Source organism: Melanerpes formicivorus, unplaced genomic scaffold (genome assembly GCF_026170545.1).
Source record: "Melanerpes formicivorus ecotype bairdi unplaced genomic scaffold, bMelFor1.0.p_v2 SCAF_71, whole genome shotgun sequence".
Taxonomy (NCBI): Eukaryota; Metazoa; Chordata; class Aves; order Piciformes; family Picidae; genus Melanerpes; species Melanerpes formicivorus.
The window spans coordinates 1883232-1904815 of NW_027142423.1; the positions used below are offsets into that span (position 1 = coordinate 1883232).

The following is a 21584-nucleotide window of genomic DNA, read 5'->3' on the forward strand; positions in this document are numbered from 1 at the left end:
GCATCCATTCCTTGCATTCCTGCCTCGGCAGAAAGCAACAGGGATCCTCCTTCCCTTCAGCCTCCCCCTCCCTTGCCTGCGCTTCCCAGCCAGCCCCACTTTTGGAGACCCCTGGCGAGCCAAACGGTCCCCTCTCCCTCCCCGGGAAATGGCAGCCCCGGGTGTTGCCGAGGGTGGCAGAGCTGGTTGCCACAGAGCCCTGGGCTCAGCCCAACAGTGATTTTTAACCATGCCCCCTGGGACGCCGAGGGACCTGCTGTAGCCCCGGGGTGTGAATCTCCCCTCCAAGCCAGCTGCTCAGGGGAGAGGAGGGGAGAGCCGACAGCCAGCCAGAGCCAAATAAAACCCTCCCCTGGCCAGCCCCTGATACGCCCTTCTGCATTTTTCCATTCTGTGGTTACAGCACTCAAAGGGTTCCATTAAGTCATCAAGTTTTACAGGTTCCTTTAAAAAAAAAAAAAGGCAGGGGGAGAGCGAGAGAGAGAAAAGTTTGGTCATGGTAAAAAATGAGTGATCAAAGCTGAGCCAAAGCTTCCTGTTACACCGGGACTATATATATATCGAGTCTTTAATGTTGGGGGATGTAAGCAGGCTGCTAGGAGGCTGGAGCGGGAGCTGACTCTCTGCCTGATTTCCCAGCTCGCTGAGGTTTCTTCCACCGACCACAATGAACAAGTTCCTGTGCTGCACGCTTGTGGTAAGTCCCTTCAGAGAGGTAGATAGGCTTTAAGATGCGCTCCAGCCTCAGAGATCAGGCTGTAAACACACACGGCTTTTCTTCGGCGTCTTCTTTGTTTTGCTGTTTGGCGGTTTTTTCCCGTTGGATTTTTTGGTGATTGTTTTGGGTTTGGGGATTTTTTTTGTCTTCTCTCCATTTTCTTGGTAAAGCCTTTTTGTTTCATCACATCGGGCTTTCCTGGTGAAGTTTGGAGCGGGATGAACACATCCAGCTCCAAGGAGGCATCCCATTCTTAAGGTAGTGTCATGATTTGCTTTGCTTTTTGCCTTTTACATTACCTTCCTCTCTCCTTGTTGCTGGGCTGATGCACAGCACTGTATCTAGGAATGAATTTAGAAACTGGAGGCTGAGATGTTTTGTTTCAATGTACAAAAACTCCCAACCCTGCCTGTTTCTGTAATCTCTGCTGCAGTGGAGCTGGTCAGTATCTCAGATATTGGGCTGGCTTTCTCACCAGTGAAAGCCACTAGAAACTCCAGAAAATAAGAAGGAGGGGGAAAAAGGAAGACAGAAGTGTGTGGTGCTTGTTTTGGCTTATACAAATCCAACTTCATATGCAAGAAAGTGATGAATTAGTAGCTGTGTCAGTAGCTATTACAGAAAATGCTGTGTTATTAAATCTGGTACAAGCCCCTGCTTTAGTAAGTTTTTGTTTACTTGATAATTTAGCAGGATGCTTCCAGATGCAGATGTCAGCAGTGCAGCAAATCTTTCCAAATGCCATTTAAGCCATTGAGCTGTATTGAATTCGGTATGATGCCAGATTAATTCAAACCTCTGTTACAGTCTCTTTGGAGGCTATTCATCCTCTGGATAAGAAAACATTTGAAGAAAAGCATTTGAAATAATATTCAGAGCAGGCTGTGGTACATGCCTGCACAGTAACTTGTTGCTGGGTTGTTTTGGTGAGTACAGTAGCATTAATGTTGTGGCAGAGGGGTAGAACTGAGTTCCATTTATTCGGAAAGCTCTTTATAAATGCGAGATTTCCAGGATCTGATGAGTAATGCATGTTTATTGCTCTCTGTGCAACTTTCTGAAAGAGCCTTTTGAGGGGGAGAGGGGGAAGAAAAAAGATTATTAGTGCAAGGGAAGCAAAAATTGCCAGGCTTGTGGTTCAGCAAACTGAAATGCAGGACAAGTTTTTCATTGCATGGGGGATATTGCGCCTTCTTTGTCCGTATGGAAGCACAGGCAGTCAATCTGGGAATTTCAGCAGCAGACTGTTACCAGCTTGGCTTCTTGTCTGTGGCTGTCATTAAATAATCACCTTGATACTGTGATTTTGTTCCGTGCAATGTGCCTTGTTCGTGTTCTCCCACAAAGTAATAGTGTTTGGTCGAGTTTCACCCCGATCCCCTGGTAGATGAGCCTTGGGTCTGAAACACATCAGTGGCAGGAGCATATACTTGAGAGCTGCATCATTCCACCCTTTTCCAAATTATTACTATTTAAAAGCAATTGGTTAAAAGTAGTGATGTTTAAGCAGTATCAGTGAAGTTGAGCTACTGTCAGATGTGCTGGAGCTCAGAAGAGTAGCTGCAGCACCTATTGGAGCACTTGTAGGAGGCACAACGGCAGTTCAAAGTTGTGCGCGTTTGGCTCGCGTACCTTAAACCTAGTTTGAAGACACCATGGCTAAAAAAAGCCTCTTTGGACACGATGTACATTTAGTCTTGGCCTCTTTCTAAAGTTTAAGAAAAGGGGACCTGCTGTGGTGGGGCATGCATGTATGTGTTGATTGCTGGAACATTGAAACTGCTTACAAACAGCACGGCATTATGAAATGGGTCTGAATTGAAAGCAGTTCCCCAGAGCTGGATGTTGTTACTTGTCACGTAACTATCTCGACCCTTAAACTTGACCTTTCTCTATTTTGATCTCTGGGTGCATGTGACACGCTTTTTCTGGCCTGCCTGTTGGGTTTGCTGTGTGTAGGCAGCAGTGGCTTTGCAGCCCATGAGGGTAGGAGTTATCTTTCTGTCTGACGTTCTTTCTGTCTGTCTGCATGTTTTTTGGTTAAAAATAAAACACCAAGGCTACCAGGAGAACTTTTGAAATATATTGTAGCAATTAAAGTAGCAGCCACTGCTCAAATCTCACAGAAACTTCATTTTGGCTCCTTCTGTATTTAATGTTTGTGCTAGGAGGTTTCCTGCTGTCGTGGTCTTCCTGGAGAAAAGCACCTGTTTGCACACAGTCCTGGACATACTGTTTTTCTAGCCAGACAGTCAGTTGTTAGCAGTTCTCTTGGTGCAAAGGCAGACTGTACTCATGGTGGTAACATCCCAGGCTTGGATGAGCTCTAAATCTCCTTCTCTGGAGACTTTCAAGACCCATCTAGATGTGTTCCTGTGCAACCTGCACTAGAGTCTATGGCCCTGTTCTGGCACGGGGGCTGGACTCGATGATCTCCAGAGGTCCCTTCCAACCCCTAACAGCCTGTGATCCTGTAAATCCTGCTGCCACTCTGGTGAATAGTGTTTCACAATATAAGTTATGGATAAGATGCATCTTTGGGAGAGAAGCCTGCTAGTCTTTTCCTGCTTCCTCACTCCACAGGCTTCACAGCAAATGTAACTAATATAAAGGAAGACTTTCAATTTAGCGCTTTGCTGATACAAGGTAAAGCTGCTCTGCAGCTGAACATCATTTTCCTACCACTGAAAACCAATCAGTAGTTTAGACCCCCTAAACTGCTTTGTGAATGACAGCTAATGGTGCTTCCCAAAGTCTCTGTGATATCTGAATGGTTGTCATGTTACTGTACTGACAGAGAAATGAAGACAGTGGTTGATAGCATTGGTTTTGCACACAGGTGGCTTGGAAGAGTCACTGCTTACATTCCTTATATAAAAGAGTAGCCTCCAATTTGTGAAGCATCTTCCATACAAAGGTAGGTCCCATTATGCCCAAGTGGGTGGACTGTGTTGAAGCAGTTGGCAGAATGCTGAAAGAGCTTTACAGGCTAAACTCCAGCCACCAAAAATGACTCAGTTTTAGCTTCCACTGTGTACCTGATGCTCATCTGCCTGCAGCTACTCACAGCATAAGAAGTGCTGCACAGCTGCTGGCCCAAACAGACTAAATTTGGTGATTGCATGGGGCACCCTAGCAAGATGAGGAGAATGAAAATTAAGCCACCCAGATGGAGAGGAGTAATTTCTTCCCAGATGACAAATAGTTTATGCTGGTTGTTTGCAATAGATGGCCATGGATCCGGTTCAGCATGACACTGTCACGTGCTGGATTTTTGAGATGCTGTTTCGAATTGGCAAGCTATTGCAGTAAAAATGTGTGGTTTTACACATTTCATAATTAATATTTTGAGATGCTGTTTTGAATTGGCAAGCTATTGTAACAAAAATGTGATTTTTTAATGTGTTTTATAATTAGTATTTCCTGGCAGTGGTATCTTCAAACCCCACCGTTCACTGGTTTACAAGAGGTATTCACAGGCTCAAGTATTGGGTTGTGGGTTTGACACTGCGCGTATCAAGACAGTTGAATGATTTAAGGACAGATCTAACATTTCCAGTACAGCAATTGAAATTGGAAATGCAGGTGCTGTGATCTGTGGGTTTCCCACAAACGGGATTCCATGGCAGATTAGCTAGGGACTCAGGACTTGCTCCTCTCTCTGGTATCTTCCCAGATGCTGTGGCTATATTTCGAGCAGTCCTTGGCTCAGAGAGGGCTAGGGAGCCTCTCTCTTGTGTGCTATATCACTGCAGCCTCTTCTGGGATCTAATTCCCTTGGAGCTTTTCCCCTTTCTGCCTCGGTCCAGGTGCAAGGCCTGGGTGAAGTTGTTGGTCTGCTAGAGCAGGTTTTCAGCTGCTACTCAGCCATCATTTGGCTCTTGTCTCTTTGTGGTAAGCAGGCCCACAGTGGCTACTCCAGCAGCATTTGGCTCTTGTTGCTGTCTGGGTGAGGACAAGGCACTGACTTCTTGGCTGGTTTAAATACTGTCCCAAGATAATTAATGCCCTTTAGTAACACAGAACCCTGATAACTGGACCTATGAGGCATCTCCAAACACGTCCAGGGGCACACACACAGTTCACAGCTGTGTTACAAAGTCAATCACACATGGCACATGTTTATCTGCACCCCAGGAAGTGTCCAGCTTTGCACATTCACAGGTGCTTAGCCCATTGTCTTGGCTAGAGCATATCTGGGGGGTTGACCCTTCAGGACAGTATTGGTTAGGAGGACTTCTTTAGTATCATCCAGTGCTACATACTGCCACTGGGATTTCTCTGGGGTCTGGGCACAGTTTCAGTGAGGCATTCTGCCTAAAGGATGAAGGTAAGTGAAGGCCTTCTGCCTCAGCTTTGTCCAAGTACTTTGTGTAGAGAACAAAGTGGGCGAGTTGTGTGGTTTCACTTTGAACCCAATGCAAACACTAGGAGCAATGTGGCAGATGCCTTGAACGATTATTTATCACACAGGAAAATATGCTTTGGAATAGTTGTGGAATGCAAAACAGAAACAGATTTATCTTTCTCAGCAAATTAAACATTCTCCTTTGGTCTACATCCCAGAACCACAAAGCCAAGCTATATAATAATATTTTCATATGCTGAAAAGCCGCTTTCTTTTCTCTCTCAAAGCAGTGATTTAAGGGGATGATGCTTGAAGGATTTGTGCTTTATGTGCTTTGTATTCATTTTAATTCAACAAGAAAAAGCAAGTGGTTCTTTGCCTTACATTTAAAGATGAAAGAAAAGGGCGTGTACTTTTGTTTCATGCCCAAGATCTGAGATGAAATTTTACACTCTTGTTGTTCCTCTTTCAACAGCATCTTCTAAGGACTCAGATAAATGGACTGCACAGGCCTTTTATGTAAGCATTGTGTGTGCTGACATAAAGATGGTATACAAAAAATATATTATCAGGCCTAATGTGTTGAGTGACACAGTCAAATAATTGCCTTTTAACCTTGGGTAACTAGTTTTGAATAAGCTCCCAGTATTTACTTGCATGACACTGATTTATGTTAGATTCATATTTCAGTGTGGAATGGAATGGAATGGAATGGAATGGAATGGAATAGAATAGAATAGAATAGAATAGAATAGAATAGAATAGAATAGAATAGAATAGAATAGAATAGAATAGAATAGAATAGAATAGAATAGAATTAACCAGTTGGAAAAGACCTTCGAGATCATCTAATCCACAGTTCCTCCAGATTCCTCACACAGAGACAGCAGTTCTGAAAGGCACCCAGGATTTGGCCCAAGGAGGTGGATGAGGACTGAGTTTTTCAGTCTTTTCAGAAAGGACCCCATGACACTAGACCTGAATTTCACTCAAGAGATTAATAAGTTATTTGGTTCCGGGTTTGTTGTAGCTATTTTGTTACTGATTGCATTTCATACTCGTGGAACAAAAAAAACCCAGCCTCTGGGATTGTTTGGGTTTTGTAATTAAGCCTTGCATTTCACTACCCTGAGGAAAATCATTGATTGCACTCTGATCAGACTAACAGTTACTTCATTGAGACAAATAAGATTTTGAGCATCACTGTCTTCCATTGGTGTTGGGATATAAAGGGTTTACTTAGGGTTTAAAACTGAAAGAAACTGCCCAGGTCTCTTCATCTGTTCCCCATCTCTTCCAGGAAACCAAATGGTGTCTTTGCTTTTAGAAATGCTTGGGAGCTATATTTAAACTACTTGGATTCTTGCACCTGCTTTGCAGTAAAAGGCTGCTCCTAAACTTCCCCTAATGAGAGAATCCCCTTTTCACTTGCCAGCATTATCCTTTAACAGAGAAAGTTCTCCCTCTGTTCGCTATCTGTACTGAATCTGTGGGTACTGTGTTGACTCACCAAGCTATTGAACCAGTCAAGATCATGTTCAAGATGAAGCTCTCCATTTGCTTCTAAACTTTCTCTGTACCTCTTCTGATCTTAATTAACCTTTCCTAAAGAAAGATGAAGGGAATTTTACACCATCTTCTGAATGACAAATCCATGACTTTGGCCAAGTGTAGCACCTGTCAGTGCTCCAGCTTTGCTTTCTGAGGGGTTAAGGGGTGAGCATGCTCATTACCCCTACTTCTGATTTCAGTATACTTTTTCCTTTAAAATTGGAGCATGCCTTCTTCTCTAGCAAGAGCAAAACAAGCCAGTGCCAGCATGATTACAGGAGAAATCTTGCTTTCTGTGAAGCTTTTGGGAAAACCAATGTTCAGAGCTAGTAAGTTCTGATCATGACATTTTCATGTGCTCAAATAGTGCTACTTCTTACAGCAGAGATTCAGGTGTCTAGTACATAGCCCATATTTAAGTAAGGGCACTCAAGCCAATCATAAGTTTTATGTGGCTGAGAATCTGCTACCAAGTTTAGGAGGAGCAATGTCAGGAATGACATAAAATGCATTCAATTACCATTTGAATTTGATTTGGGAGCACACTTTTGAAGGACCTCTCCTGACAGTCTTAATTTACTGTATTTTAGTTTGCATATCAGAGCAGTCCTGGAGTGCACAAAGTGGATTTACAAAGGTAAACTGGATTGATGAAAGCAGATCCAGACAGGGGCTCCAGAGGTGCACCAGGTGCACTGTGACACTAATGCATGCTCAGCTCTTGACAGCAGACTGGAGTCCAAAATACCCGCCCTGTGAATCATGCATAATGTGAATGGCAGGTGTTTGGCTCCATCTGTTTTGCTCTACAAGTCTGCTGTAACAGGTGATCCAACTTGCTCATGTAAGCACAAATTCAGTGTGGTTTAGGTCAGGAAAAAGGGCAAATTAGTTGTGCTCCCCTCTAGCTTATTCTGTTTACTGGGGGAGAAGAAGAGGCTTGTGACCGTTTGAGGATGTGCCTTGAAGAAAGGGACAGTGCTGGGATACTCTGGCTGAATGTTTTGGAATAATATATACAGACAGCACTGGGGGACAATCTTTTTGTGTCAAGTTACTGCAGTAAAACTAGTAAAAAATAGACAGACTCACAGAATTGTCAGGGCTGGAAGGCACCTCGAATATCATCCAGTTCCAACCCCCCTCCCATGGGCAGGGACCCCTCACACTAGAGCAGGTTTCCAAGAGCCACATCCAGCATGGTCTTAAAAACCTTCAGGGATGAGGCTTCCACCACCTTCCCTGGGCAACCTCTTCCAGTGTCTCACCACCCTCATGGGGAAGAACTTCTTCCTAACATCCAATCTGAATAAACCCATTTCTAGTTTTGCTCCAGTCCTGTCACTACCTGACATCCTAAAAAGTCCCTCCCCAGCTTTCTTGTAGCCCCCTTCAGATACTGGAAGGCCTCAATAAGGTCTCCTCAGAGCCTTCTCTTCTCCAGACTGAATAACCCCAACTCTTTCAGTCTGTCTCCATAGCAGAGGTGCTCCTCTCATTGCTTTCCATGATTCTTCCTGCATTTTTGCACATCTTGGTGCAACAGATTGGTTTTACTTTGGCACTTGATGGAGGCTTTAAGATAACTTCTGATTTTTAGACTGTATGATTTCAGTTACTTATCTGTGCTGGGTGTTTTCAGTCTGCATAGAAGACAGCCTTGCAGATCTCTTAAGTATTATTAAAATACTTAAGAGCTTGTTTGTTATGTTTTTTTTTTTTGGGGGGGTGGGAGGTTGGGTTGGGTTTTTGCTGGGTTTTTGGTTTGTTTTGTTTGGGTTGGTTTTGGGTTTGTTGTTACTATTTCAAGTAACATTTTGAACTCAAGCAGTTACGGTGTCCTGTGGCAATGAGCTCACTATACTGATAGGACCACAGTAGTCAAACAGTAATAGTAATCATAGAATCATAGAATCAGTAAGGTTGGAAAAGACCTCAGAGATCATCAAGTCCAACCTGTCACCCAACACTTCATGACAACTAAACCATAGCTTCAAGTGCCACATCCAATCCCTTTTTGAACACCTCCAGGGACAGGGACTCTACCACCTCCCTGGGCAGCACAGGGAGGTGCTCTCTGTGCTCTCTGTGAAGAACATTCTCCTCACCTCCAGCCTAAACTTCCCCTAGCACAGCTTGAGACTGTGTCCTCTTGCTCTGGTGCTGGTTGCCTGGGAGAAGAGACCAACCCCCACCTGGCTACAATCTCCCTTCAGGTAGTTGTAGAGGGCAATAAGGTCTCCCCTGAGCCTCCTCTTCTCCAGGCTAAACAATTCCAGCTCCCTCAGCCTCTCCTCACAGGGCTTGTGCTGGAGGCCTCTCCCCAGCCTTGTTGCCCTTCTCTGGACACATTCAGGAGTCTCAATGTCCTAGTAATGTTGAACTAGCTCTATGTTGAAAATGTTATACAAAATGTTCTGATAAAGTACCGAGATGCTGATTGCATTTATAGCTTTAGTTTTACTGAATAATCTTTGGCCATAACTGTTGCAAGCGTTGGCTCCCTCAGACATATGGCTCAGCCACTGGCTGATGCATCACAGCAGCTAGATAATGTGTGCTTCTGGGAAAGAAGGCAAGACAGCTGTGATGTGCTTTAAAAAACATCCCCACAAACTAAAAATCAGATGCAAAGAGTGGTTGCCCTTTTAGGGATGCTGATTTGTTAATCCTAGTACAGTTGCTGGCTATGCTCATTTAGATGAATAGCCTTCTGGTTGTCATTAATAGCTCATAGCTTCCAAAGGCAAAACTTCCCGTGGTCTCACATGCATATTGTTCAAGTGTTTTATATAATTATTTCATTTTGCTCAATTTTTAAATTCAATCCCTCTCAAATTGTGTTCAATGGCTTTCATTCTTTACTGGCCTGCTTCACACAGCTGTAGGTTCTTCCTGAAGGAAGTGCCTCCGTTTTTTCCTGATGAAACCCACGTTCCCACACCCCGATTATTGAAATTAAATGACTTTACATGCTGAATCATCCCCTGCAGCAAAACTTCTCACCTGCCTCATCTATAATTTCCCATGTAAATGGTTGAGTAAGGAATATAGAGCACATCTTGTTCTTGCTCCTGCATGTTGCAGAGCAGATTTGAGCAGTCATTAAATGATCCACCTAACCATTCAGCCTGAAAATGTTTCACCAAGGGCAGAGACATGACCAAGAGCACAAATTCTGCTGCAGTGAAAGCCTGAGATTCCTTGTGAGCTGTGCTTTGCAGAGGAGCAGAGATGGAGTTTCTGCATGAGGATGTGCTGCCCACATGTCTGGTTGCTGTCCCTAATAATTTTCAGAGTCAGACTTTCATCTGTGTTGTGCATTGTCTCGGGTTTCCACAGACATCTGCAGGGTAGACACTTGTCTTTGTCATATCTGTGCCACGTGTTGCAGTCTGTTAGGTTAAGGTAACATGTACATCCAGGGAAGTCTTTGACTCTGGAATGCTACATCAGCTATCACTGATGCAGGAGAAAACCTGACTGTTCACATCAACAATTAATGGGATTACCAGGACTTCCTTAGTGCTAGAGCAATACCTGCAGATTTACCAAGGGTGGGTGCATTTTTCATCGGTGGAAAGCCATTCACTATCAAAAAAGGTGCTGCACCCTCTTGCTAAATAGGTAATTTAAAACAGATTCAGGCATTTAAGAAAATTGGAGTGGGACCTGGCTGTCAATGACTGTGGAATTTCTCACAGTGGCAGAGACAGTGCATTCAAACCACAAGAGCAAATGGGACCTTCACCTGCAGAGATCACAGTTGTAGGAGAAGTTATAGGATCAAAGGTAGCTAGAAGAGGCTGTGGGGAGTATCCATACTATCTGCATTTAATTCTTCAGCATGTCTAAGTATAGCTGTAAAAAGTGTATTCATAGACAGGCAACAGGAGAATGAACCTTAGAATATTTTCCTGTGCTGTAAGAGTTCCTAGCTTAGGCACCTAATATTGCTTGGGGAAAGGACTGCCATTTGTATTAATGCAAATGAATGATTAAATTGTCTTTTCCACCCTCAGTAAGACTGGGACTTAAGAAGTACCATGCTGTGGCAGAAGCAATGCCCTTAGATGAAGCCTCTTTAGGAAATAGGGAGTCTGAATTAATAAGAGGAGCTAGCTCCACTTACACTTTGGGGACTTCCTCATTGGAAAAGGGGAAAATATGTTCTTGAAATTGACCTGACAACTCGGTGCTAGCTGACTGGGATTAAAATAGCAACCAAGACAAGTCACTTTGATCTATAATTTGAATGGATGCATTAAATATAAAAAGGAGTCTTAATTCAGAGACAGTTTACTCCATATTTAGGAAATGTCCAAGTTTTAGCAGAGAAGTGGCACAGAGCCTGGTTCTCAGTGGTGCGAGTGAGCTGCCCGCAGATCCCATGAGGCTGGCAGCAGTAATCAAGGACTACCTGAGAGTTACTTCTTCAGAGGCTGGTGAAGTACAGTGCCAGATTTTTGGTTACAAGATATGGAGGTTGTCTCTGCAGAAAGGCAGGATCATCTCAGACTGCTAGATCCTAAATTGCACCATCAAAGCAAACTGTGGCAGGAAGCAGAAGGAGTGCAGCTGTCATATGTGCCGCTACTAAACCACGTCCTCACGACAGTCATAAGCCACAGTTTTAGACGGAAAGTCAAAGCATGAGCCCGGCCTGTTCCAGCTCATGCCATTAAGTTCTTAATGTACCCTTCATAAACTGCAACACTCTTTAGCTCTGTCCAAAGATGCATCTTCATACTTAATGTAGCTGCCACTTTTTAGCCCCAGACCTGCATTTCAGTGCAAGATTAAATGCAAAGCATTAAAAAGTAACCTATATCCTTCTGTCATCCACTGGTGGTGAAAAGAAATATTATAGGTAATCACCTTTAGAAGGTATCTGAGGTAATGGTGCGGCACACTGGTGGTCAGATTTGTATGCTGCATCTGAACTACCTGATACTTAAGAACACAGTGAGTGCATAATCTCCACCTTGCTGTCCGTGAAATGCATTGCAAATGAAGCTAATAGCCCACGTTCTCTGGTGCCTGGCAGTAAAAGGCCATTGCTCAGTGATAGTAAAAGGGTGTGAACAGGAGAGTAGGATCTACACCTTTGGAAGGAGGAAGTACTTAACTTGGGAAGATTTGCTGGACACCATCCTAAAATTTTCCCGTTGGAAAATGGACATGGGAGACGCCAAAGGATGGCTAATGTCTTATCAATTTCTAATACAAACATGCTTTTTGAAGACATGGTAGGACTCATAAACTTGCTAGAATGTGGGTTTCTTTGGGACCACGGTGCTCCCCAGAACTGAAGCAAGCAATGTTTTATTTTCCCGTTGCTAGCTTTTGGACATTTCTGTTGGGTGGACCATCCAGGACGACTCTCCCCCCAAGTACACCCATTACGACCCAGGGACATCTCGTCAGCTGCTGTGTGACCAGTGTCCTCCTGGAAGCTACGTCAAGAAGCACTGCACCGCCAGCAGCCCGACGCAGTGTGCCCCGTGCCCGGATCAGTACTACGCCGAGGAGTGGAACAGCAATGACGAATGCCAGTACTGCAGCACCGTCTGCAAGGAGCTGCAGTTCGTCAAGCAGGAGTGCACCAGCAGGCAGAACCGCCTCTGCGAGTGCGTCGAGGGCAGGTACCTGGAGCTGGAGTTCTGCTTGAAGCACACCGAGTGTCCTCCCGGGTTCGGCGTGGCACAGCCAGGTATGTACCACACACCGACAGGCAAAGACTCAATTAGAGCTCTGCTGCGCATTGATGATTGGGGGCAGTCACAAGAGTAGGAAGGAGGCTCGTCCAGATGCAATTGCAGGACAGTAAATTGCAAAGCCAATTGCACCTGCTCTCAGTCTGTGTCCTTTGGATTGTCGCCAAAGGACCTTTTCTCAGTGGAATACCCAGCTCCTGCTGTAATATATATCTTAATGGCAGTAGCAAATGTAGCCAATTGCACTCTAATGAGCAACATGATGGATTGCCTCTCTTAAAGGAGCATTATCTGGAGTGTAGTATATGTATGTGTGATAAATAATAATGTTTTTCATTTTAAGATCTGCTGTTTCAAGCAACTGTATATCTTGACAAACACCAGGAGCACTATGTCTTTGACACCAAGTGTGTAATTACAACAATATTAATATGGCTTTACCATCACGGCAATATGGGACAATAATTAATTATCAGCATCCTAAGTGGAGCTCTTTGGGAAACTGCTACTATTATCAACCAACCAACCACTGGTGAGCAGGCTGGCACTGTGCTGTATGTCTGGTGGGGATACAGAGGGAAGCAGAGCTTCTCAGTGCAGTGTGTTCCTAATTTAAAACAACTGAAATGGTTAAAGCAATAGGAAGCTCTTCTCTCAAAACAACCTATATCATTTGTAAGGGTGATGGAGAGCAGGAACAGGCTACCCAGGTTGTTGCTGGAGTCTCCTTCTCTAGAGACTTTCAAGATCCATCTGGATATGTTTCCTGCACGGCCTGCCCTAGGTGGTCCTGCTTTGGCAGGGGGTTTGGACTCAATGATGTCCAGAGGTTCCTTGCAGCCCTTACCATTCTATGATTCCATGATTTATCATCTGGCAAATCTCATGGCCCAGTTCAGCTCGAGTATTTAATACAGTCTGAAAGATTTTTAAGCTGTCATTTGACTGGAGGTTGATAAATGCTCAGAGAAGAGCACTGAGAAAGCCAGTATAGAAAATCAAAGTGTCTCAGACACGAATCCATAGGCAACTGATCTCCAGACTCCAGAACTACTTCTCTAGGAGCTATGTCTATAGGGAGAGAAACACTAGGGCTGGGCTGTAGATTCTACAGCAATGCTGGATGACAAGTTGGAAGTCCCTTCTTGGACTATGAACATCTCATTGGAGAACTCCTTTGACGTAAGGAGTAATGTCGCTGCTGTAGCTGCTCATTAGTCCCTGAGTAATCGTTTAACTAAGAATTATCCTGATGCCCTTGCCAATGTGAAGCATTTCTACCCTGTTTCCATATTATAAACCTTCATTAACCTCAATCGTTATACCCAGGGGCTTGGGTTAATGAGTTTCTACCATACCTTGGCAGCAAGTCAAAAGAGGCCAGAAAAAAGGCTCTCAGAAAGACCATTTGGGAGATGAACAATGGAGTGCAAATTGTCTGAGCAGCCAGCCTGCTGCATGGCTGGGAGCACAGTGAAGCTGTGGCGAACAAACACGAATCCCTCAGTCTGGAAGAAGATAAATTGTTGAATCGTGTCATTTATTGGAAAGTTGGTTTCCAGAAGACCATCAGACTGAACCAGCTAAACCCGACAGCAGACCTCAGGAAAGGCATGAAAACACTGTAAAAATAATTGCATTCCCCTGTGTCAATAGTCAATTTTTGAGGTGAGGCATCGACTAAGAATTTAATAAGCATGGACCGCACTGTTCCTGCTTTCTGCCATGTGATAGCCTTGAACTGTGTCACCATGTAAATTCAGGTGAAATAAAACCTCCTAGGAGTGGAAAAGTATGCTTTGGCTGCCACACAGGGAGATGGTGTGGGCCGGTGTCTCCTCCAAAGCTTAAAGCGTTAGAAATCTGTTTCCTCGCTGCCAGATGCTCGTGATTAAGTTGGGCAGATCACTTTGCTTCGGTATTCCCCTTCTGAGAGTGCAGATTAAGGTACTGTTCCTTTGCTGCGGTCTGCCCTGTGCACGGCAGAGTTTGTAGCAGCAGTGCCCCGGGGAAGCAGCAATTCCGGGCAAATTGGTGGGAGCGGCGGCAGGGTGACCGAGCTGCAGGGATTTGTGCCCTGAGCGAGGGCAGCCGGATAAGCAAGAGTGAAAAGCTGGCAACGCTGAGAGGTGACTTCAGGCTCAACCCTGAGACGCTGAGAGATTACCTGCTTTATTTCCCTCCTGTGCCCCAAGGGTTAGAGGGGAAGGTCTGAGCAGAGCGGCGCACCGATTGCAGGGATGCTCTTTCCCCACCTTCCTCACTGCCAGAAGGCAGTAGCAGCGTGTCTGTAGCAGGGAAAGTTGCTAAAAATTCAGACGTCCCAGGAGAGCTAATTGCTGCCCGCTCAGGTGCAGGTGTTGCTGGAGTTCCATACAGCCCAGAGCTGCAAGCACCTCACATTGTGCAAGAAAACTGCTGCTGGAGGCTGGGTTCTGGCTGCAGAAATAAGAGGATTTTGGGCGGGGTTGCAACAGACAGAGCCTCTAATTTTCCTGATACATGACAACTAGAACTTTATTTCACTTGCTGTCTGGTGAAAGAAGTGCTTGGTCAAGTGTGTCAAGTCCTTTATTTCACAGCTGGTTGAAATCCGTACCCTTTTTCTGTAAGGAGGTGCCCCAAATAAATAACATTTACTTGAAAGCTGCCATTAAAATAAGCATCTACATAAAATAAGCACCAGTGTAAACACTTCCAAAGCACACTAGATGGAGGCATTTTCTTAGTCAAATGGAGTTTCCAATTATTTAAAATAATAATAACCATAAAGTCTAAACATGTGCTTAAGTTCATTTTCAATAATCCTATATTAGACTTTAGGGGGAATGGAATGGAATGGAATGGAATGGAATGGAATGGAATGGAATGGAATGGAATGGAATAGGATAGAATAGAATAGAATAGAATAGAATAGAATAGAATAGAATAGAATAGAATAGAATAGCATCGCATCAACAAGGTTGGAAAAGGCTCAAAGATCATCAAGTCCAACCTGTCACGCAGCACCTCATGACTACTAAACCATGGCACCAAGTGGCACATCCAATCCCCTCTTGAACACCTCCAGGGACGGTGACTCCACCACCTCCCTGGGCAGCACATTCCAATGGCCAATTACTCTTTCTGGGAAGAATTTTCTTCCCACCTCTAGCCTAAACTTCCTCTGGCACAGCCTGAGACTGTGTCCTCTTGTTCTTCTCCAGGCTAAACAACCCCAATGCCCTCAACATCTCCCTCCTCACAGGGCTGTGCTCCAGGCCTCTCCCCAGCCTCATTCCCCTTCTCTGGGCACAGTCAACTGTCTCAATATCCTTCTTAAACTGAGGGGCCCAGAACTGGACACAGTACAAAAGGTGTGGCCTAACCAGTGCTGAGTACAGGGGCTCAGTTGTTTAAATGTTTGACTTGTTTAAATGTTGACTGAATAAAGCTGAATTAAGAGTTGCCAGGGCTGTTATTTTTCTGCCCCTGATGGTTAGACTGTTTGCATTGCTTGGATTAATTTCCCTCCTGTGATAGAACCATATATTGCCATTCTGTTGTTGTATCATACATTTGATCCTGAAGTCAAACTGTGCATTCCAAAACACCAAGCAAAACAAATCTATGTGCATTAAATGCTTGTGCTGTACTCAGTGTTCTACTTTCTTTGTGCTTGTAATAACATTGTACTCAACCCCAGGAAAAGAAACAGATCAGAAATGCAACTGAAATTCTCTTTTCCTGTGCTGTTTAATATTTGAGTAGGGAAAGTTCTTTTCAGAGGGTCTTTAGATGATATTTAGTTGGGTTATATTTTTAGCTAGAGCTAAAGTAAACCATCCAGGTAAGGTTCTGGGCAGGTACTACAGACTACAGTTTAGAGTGGTTTCTTCTGCCACTTAGTAATGTTACAGGCCGCCTGTACAGGTTAAAGAAGGAAGGTTAGACACCGTGTGAGGTCTGAACAGACTCAAGTAATGCCTGATTTGAAGATATTACTTTACTACATTGCTGATTCAATAAGCAATTCCTGATTTTAAAGTTGGTCACAAATATAGGTAAAGGTACTCCAGCAGGAACATAACTCTCTTTGCTTTTACAACTTAAAGGGCTAGGCTTAGGGGTTTTTTGGGTGGTGGTGGTGGTGGTCTTTTGGTTGATTATTTTTTGTTGTGGTTGGGTTTTTGTTTGTTGGCTTTTGGGGTGGGTTTTTGTTGTTGTTTTTTGTGGGTTTTGTTGTTGTTTTTTTGTGGGTTTTGTTGTTGTTTGTGGCTTTCTTTTTTGCTTGCTGTTGGTTTGTTTGTTCTCCAATTCACTCATAAATAAGAAACGTGGAAAAAAAAAACCCAACAGAATCCCGATGATTTGGGGAGGAATATTTTATTGTTGTAGTCTTGTCTTCTCTCTTGTCCTCTTCTTTTTCTTCCCCCCAGAGCTGAGGTTATCTGTAACCAGATGCATTGTTTCCCTGTTTCCACAGGCACCCCTGAGAGTGACACTGTCTGTAAGAGATGTCCAGAAGGGTTTTTCTCGAATGAAACATCATCAAAAGCGGCCTGCCTGAAGCACAGGAACTGCAGTGCACTGGGCCTCAAAATAGCTTTGAAGGGAAACACAGTTCGTGACAACATCTGTCAGGAGAATGCAGATGCAGGGTTTCCTCAGAAATGTGGCATAGGTGTGTATCATGTTGTGGAATAGTGCCCTGAGAACAGGCTTTTGATTATACTTTAAATTAGTGTGCCAGTATTTATGGTAAAGGTATCCAGCTTGTTAGCCATTTGCTTGCTCTGGTGATGGCCATAGCAGAGGTTTGATTATTGTGGGTCAGGCCAAGTGGAAGTGGAGCACAAAGAGCCACAGCACTATAAAGACCACTTCTGTAGTTTGTTTCTCAGACATTGTTTCTTATCATCCTTGCTGCTTGCTCTTTTTCTTTTGTCCTCTGAGACAAGCAAGGTAAGAGATCTGTGCAGCTGACATGTTCTTTTTCTCATTTCAGATGTAACCCTGTGTGAGGAGGCTTTGTTCAGGTTTGCTGTTCCTACCCAGCTCACACCTAACTGGCTGAACATCCTAGCAGACAGCTTGCCTGGGACAAAGGTTAGCACAGAAAATCTCGAAAGGATTAAAAGCCGGCACGGTTCTCAAGAGCAGACCTTCCAGCTTTTGAAGTTGTGGAAGCAGCAAAACAAGGAACAGGATATGGGCAAAAAGATCATTCAAGGTATCTAGTTTTAACAGCATGCATATTAAAAGCAAGCTTCTGAAGGGCATCTTGGAAATTACTTGGGATCAAATACCTTCTGGAGATACATTATGCTCTGAGGAGGAGCTGCAGAGCCTGACTGAGATGTATTGTTGCAGTAAGCACAGTGAAGGCAAGGAAAAGCAGGAAGAGAATTCAGCTTCTGATTAGCTGAGTCCCAGACTGGCAGCCCTTGGGAGCATGCTTTGTGTCACAGACAAGAACTGCTTCTGAGGCTGCAAAATGTATGAAAACTTTTCATTCAAGTGGGAGCAGTGTCCTCCACTGTTACATCTGAGCAGTGGCTGTTGAGGTTAGAGGGAGCTAGATGCCTGCAACTGAGAGTGCAGTTTTTCTGTAAAGAGGAGACTGACAGCTCAGACTCAGACCTCTATTGCCCGAATGGGGACACATGGGAGTGAGGAATGCACAGGGAAGCTTTCCCTTCTTTTTTTCCTTCCAGTACTTATTTGTCATGCCAATTCACTGCTTGCTTTGTGCTGAATCTGCCAAGACAGGTGTCAAACATGAATCAGTGCTGCAGGGTTAACAGCAAGGTTCTCGTGAGAGTCAGGCCAACGCTTTCCATGTAAGCCACCGTCAACAACCACCACATGTGAATGACCTTCTGTCCACTCAGAACAGAGCTGAAAGACACTGCAGAAATGTTTTCTTTCCCCTCTTCCTTTTAGTTAGGTATGCTTATGTCAGACTGTCAAGGGTCTAGAATACTTCACAAACCAAAATGGCTACTTTAGCAAATGTTGCCTAGGCAGTTTGGAGGAAGAAAAGCAACATTTTCATTCCCTGGAGTCAAGTGCTATGATAGGTATCCTGTCATATATATACAAAACATCTCACAAGCCAGGTGAAATGAGTGCACAGCAGCAAACACTTGCTATGAGGTTTGTTTGTAATTTGGGACTGTTAGTATCTGTAAAGTTCATTAAAATTCTTAAGTGCTTTTCACAATTGGAGTCTAAAAGTAACATCTGCTGAGAGATTATTTGAAATCAAGCAAAAAATGGAGAAGGAATATTAACCTTGAAGTTTTGGAAGGGTTTGGGGTGGGGTTTTTGTGAGTCATGGTAGAGTTGTGATGCATTGTACTCTTTCTTTGTGTGTGGGTCATGGTAGAGTTGTGACGCATTGTACTCTGTGTGTGGGTCATGGTAGAGTTGTGATGCATTGTACTCTGTGTGTGGGCCGTGGTAGAGTTGTGATGCATTGTACTCTGCGTGTGGGTCATGGTAGAGTTGTGATGCATTGTACTCTTTCTTTGTGTGTGGGTCATGGTAGAGCTGTGATGCATTGTACTCTGTGTGTGGGTCATGGTAGAGTTGTGATGCATTGTACTCTGTGTGTGGGCCGTGGTAGAGTTGTGATGCATTGTACTCTGCGTGTGGGTCATGGTAGAGTTGTGATGCATTGTACTCTGTGTGTGGGCCATGGTAGAGTTGTGATGCATTGTACTCTGTGTGTGGGCCATAGCAGAGTTGTGATGCATTGTACTCTGTGTGTGGGCCATGGCAGAGTTGTGATGCATTGTACTCTGTGTGTGGGTCATGGTAGAGTTGTGATGCATTGTACTCTGTGTGTGGGCCAGGGTAGAGTTGTCATGCATTGTACTCATTTATTTCTTCCTTTCACTTTCTACAGAGCTTGATCTTTGTGAAAACAGTGTCTTAAAGCACATTGGCCACCTGAACCTTACCTTTGAACATCTCAACACGCTGATGACAAGCTTACCAGGCAAGAAAGTAGGAAAAGAAGACATTGAGCACACAATGAAACTATGTCAGCCTGCAGAGCAAGTTCTGAAGCTTCTCAGTCTGTGGAGATTGAAGAATGGTGACCAAGACACCATTAAAGGTTTAACATATGGACTGAAGCACTTGAAAACCTACCACTTTCCAAAGCGAACCATCCAAAGCCTGAAGAAGATGACTAAGTTCCTTCACAGATTTGCAATGTATAGATTGCACCAGAAGCGCTTGTTAGAGATGATAGGGAACCACAATAAAGCAGAGAAAGTAAGACATGTCTAAGTCAAGGTATTTCCCATTCTCCACTGACTATTTTCCCCCTAATTACTGCCAGCAGTAATTAAATTGGAACGTCGTTTCCCTGCCTTACGCCTTAACTATTTATAGAACCGCCTGACTGGAATAGTTCTAAGTCTTTTGCAATGTTTTGGGAGTGATTTATTATTATTATTAATAATAATAATATTAATAATTATTATTTTATTTTTAAACAAACAAAACAAAACAAAAATAACTTCTGTAAAAGCTATCAACCTGTTGGTAACACTAAAGAGCCTGATCCTGCATTTTTGCACATCCAGAGTTGAAAAAGCCCCACTATAGTCAGTAGCTGAGAGGAGAAGGCCAGCCCAGGCTCCACTACAGTATTTTGCTATTTATGTTCTTTGAGGAATAAACATTTTTGGTGGTGTTGTTGTATATATTTATTAAGTTAAATGGGAACTGGGTGAGAGTGAGTTTTAGGAAGAGGAGTGCAAAGCACACACTGTATATTTTCTAGTTAAACAGAAATGACCCCTTATATTTTTCTGGCAAGAACAAATTTTTATAGCATGCTCTGAAGAGTTATGAATCCTTTTACCTTTGTATTTTGTATTTAAAGAAGTATTATTGCTTTAGTTTTATTTGTATAAGTTGTGGTGTCTTCCTGTTTTGGGTTTTTTTTTTTGGTAGAGATGTTTTAATTTATCCAATGATTTTTTTCCACTCAATCACGGTGAAAATAACAGTGCAAGTGACCCGAGTATTTAAATGTCCTGTGAGGAAGTGAATGTATCATATTTAAGAAGCTGGATTTTTATATAGAATTTCATAACCTTGTTTTATAAAACCATTGCATTTTTTTTTTTCAGTTTACTCTTTGCCTGGTGTTTTACTCCTGACTCTGAAGGAGGAGCTAATAATAAAGACAAGACCATGTGTATTTCGTGCCTTACCTTGGGCTTGGGTCTCTGCTGCACCCTGTCTGGTCTAGTAGTCAGCATGTGAGCCAAACAGATATTGACCAGCACTAGATTTTCATGGTCACTGTACAGGTGTAAGAGAAGGTAAAAGGTATCAAAGGTTCTAGTGCAGAGGGCCCAAGTGGTTGGGATACAACTGGCCACAACTCCATAGACACATTTGGCCCGGCATCATTCTTTGCCCAGCGTCATTCTTGGAGAGCTCACAACCTTTGCCCTAACCACAGCTTGTAATTTCATGGAGGAAAGATGATGCACAGCCCTGATGGGCTTGGAAAGCTTCACATATTGCTACTGTGTTTAAAGGAAGGGAGCATGGAGAGGTCACATTAAAAAAAACCCACGAACCACCACAGTATCATCGCCCTCAGCTACAGAAGGAGGCACTCATAGAGAGATGAGCCCCCAAACCAGGGAACAGGGCATGTGGGAGTGGTGTCATCAAAAGCCCACATAATTTTAAGGACCAGTGATCATTCACAGTGCAAGCCAAAGGCTTGGGTGGCTGCAGAGAGAGACTGCACTGTTGTTTGTCTCAGAGCTGTTCAAACAGCTGTTGAGAATTCAACATATCCTTTACCCTTATGCAAAGCAAGGAAAAGCTATCAGCATTTAGCCTTGCATGACAAATACTCCTCTATTACAGATGAAAGGATTTTAAGCAAAGAGTGAAAGAGAGATTCCTGGTAGATAGCTGCTCATCAGAAGTGCTGTCCTTACAGAGAGTGCAAATAGAAAGTATTCCTTTAAAACACTGGGTGTCATTTTCTCACTGAATTCCTACCTCCCTTTTTTATATCCCTTTTATATTTCACATGCTATATATTAAGCATCTCCTTTACCAGGGTAGCTGAGACATGGTGCTGAGCATGGGAAACAATCCTAGCTTGGAGTTGATTCATTTGAAACAGCTTACAAACTTTCACAACAGAAACTGGTTTTGCATATAACTAGAAGATGATAACAACAGCCTCATATTTGTAAAACAGAAACCAGATGTTCCCATG

General features: G+C 43.6%; 1 protein-coding gene across 1 annotated transcript; it reads left to right on the top strand.

The window, feature by feature from the left end:
- The first annotated feature begins 353 nt into the window (after positions 1 to 353).
- On the top strand, positions 354 to 20537 carry TNFRSF11B (TNF receptor superfamily member 11b). The gene is made up of 5 exons (XM_068163226.1): positions 354 to 697; positions 11961 to 12330; positions 16800 to 16997; positions 17322 to 17546; positions 19227 to 20537. Exons 1-5 carry the CDS (start codon positions 668 to 670, stop codon positions 19613 to 19615), a joined length of 1212 nt encoding a protein of 403 aa, XP_068019327.1. The 5' UTR covers positions 354 to 667; the 3' UTR covers positions 19616 to 20537.
- Positions 20538 to 21584: the final 1047 nt, after the last annotated feature.

Bases quoted from the DNA above. Each gene is read 5' to 3' on its own strand.
- TNFRSF11B (XM_068163226.1), top strand. From the start codon at position 668: ATGAACAAGTTCCTGTGCTGCACGCTTGTG. The intron at 12,331-16,799 runs GTATGTACCACA...CTGTTTCCACAG, and splicing joins GTTCGGCGTGGCACAGCCAG to GCACCCCTGAGAGTGACACT. The intron at 16,998-17,321 runs GTGTGTATCATG...TTCTCATTTCAG, and splicing joins TCCTCAGAAATGTGGCATAG to ATGTAACCCTGTGTGAGGAG.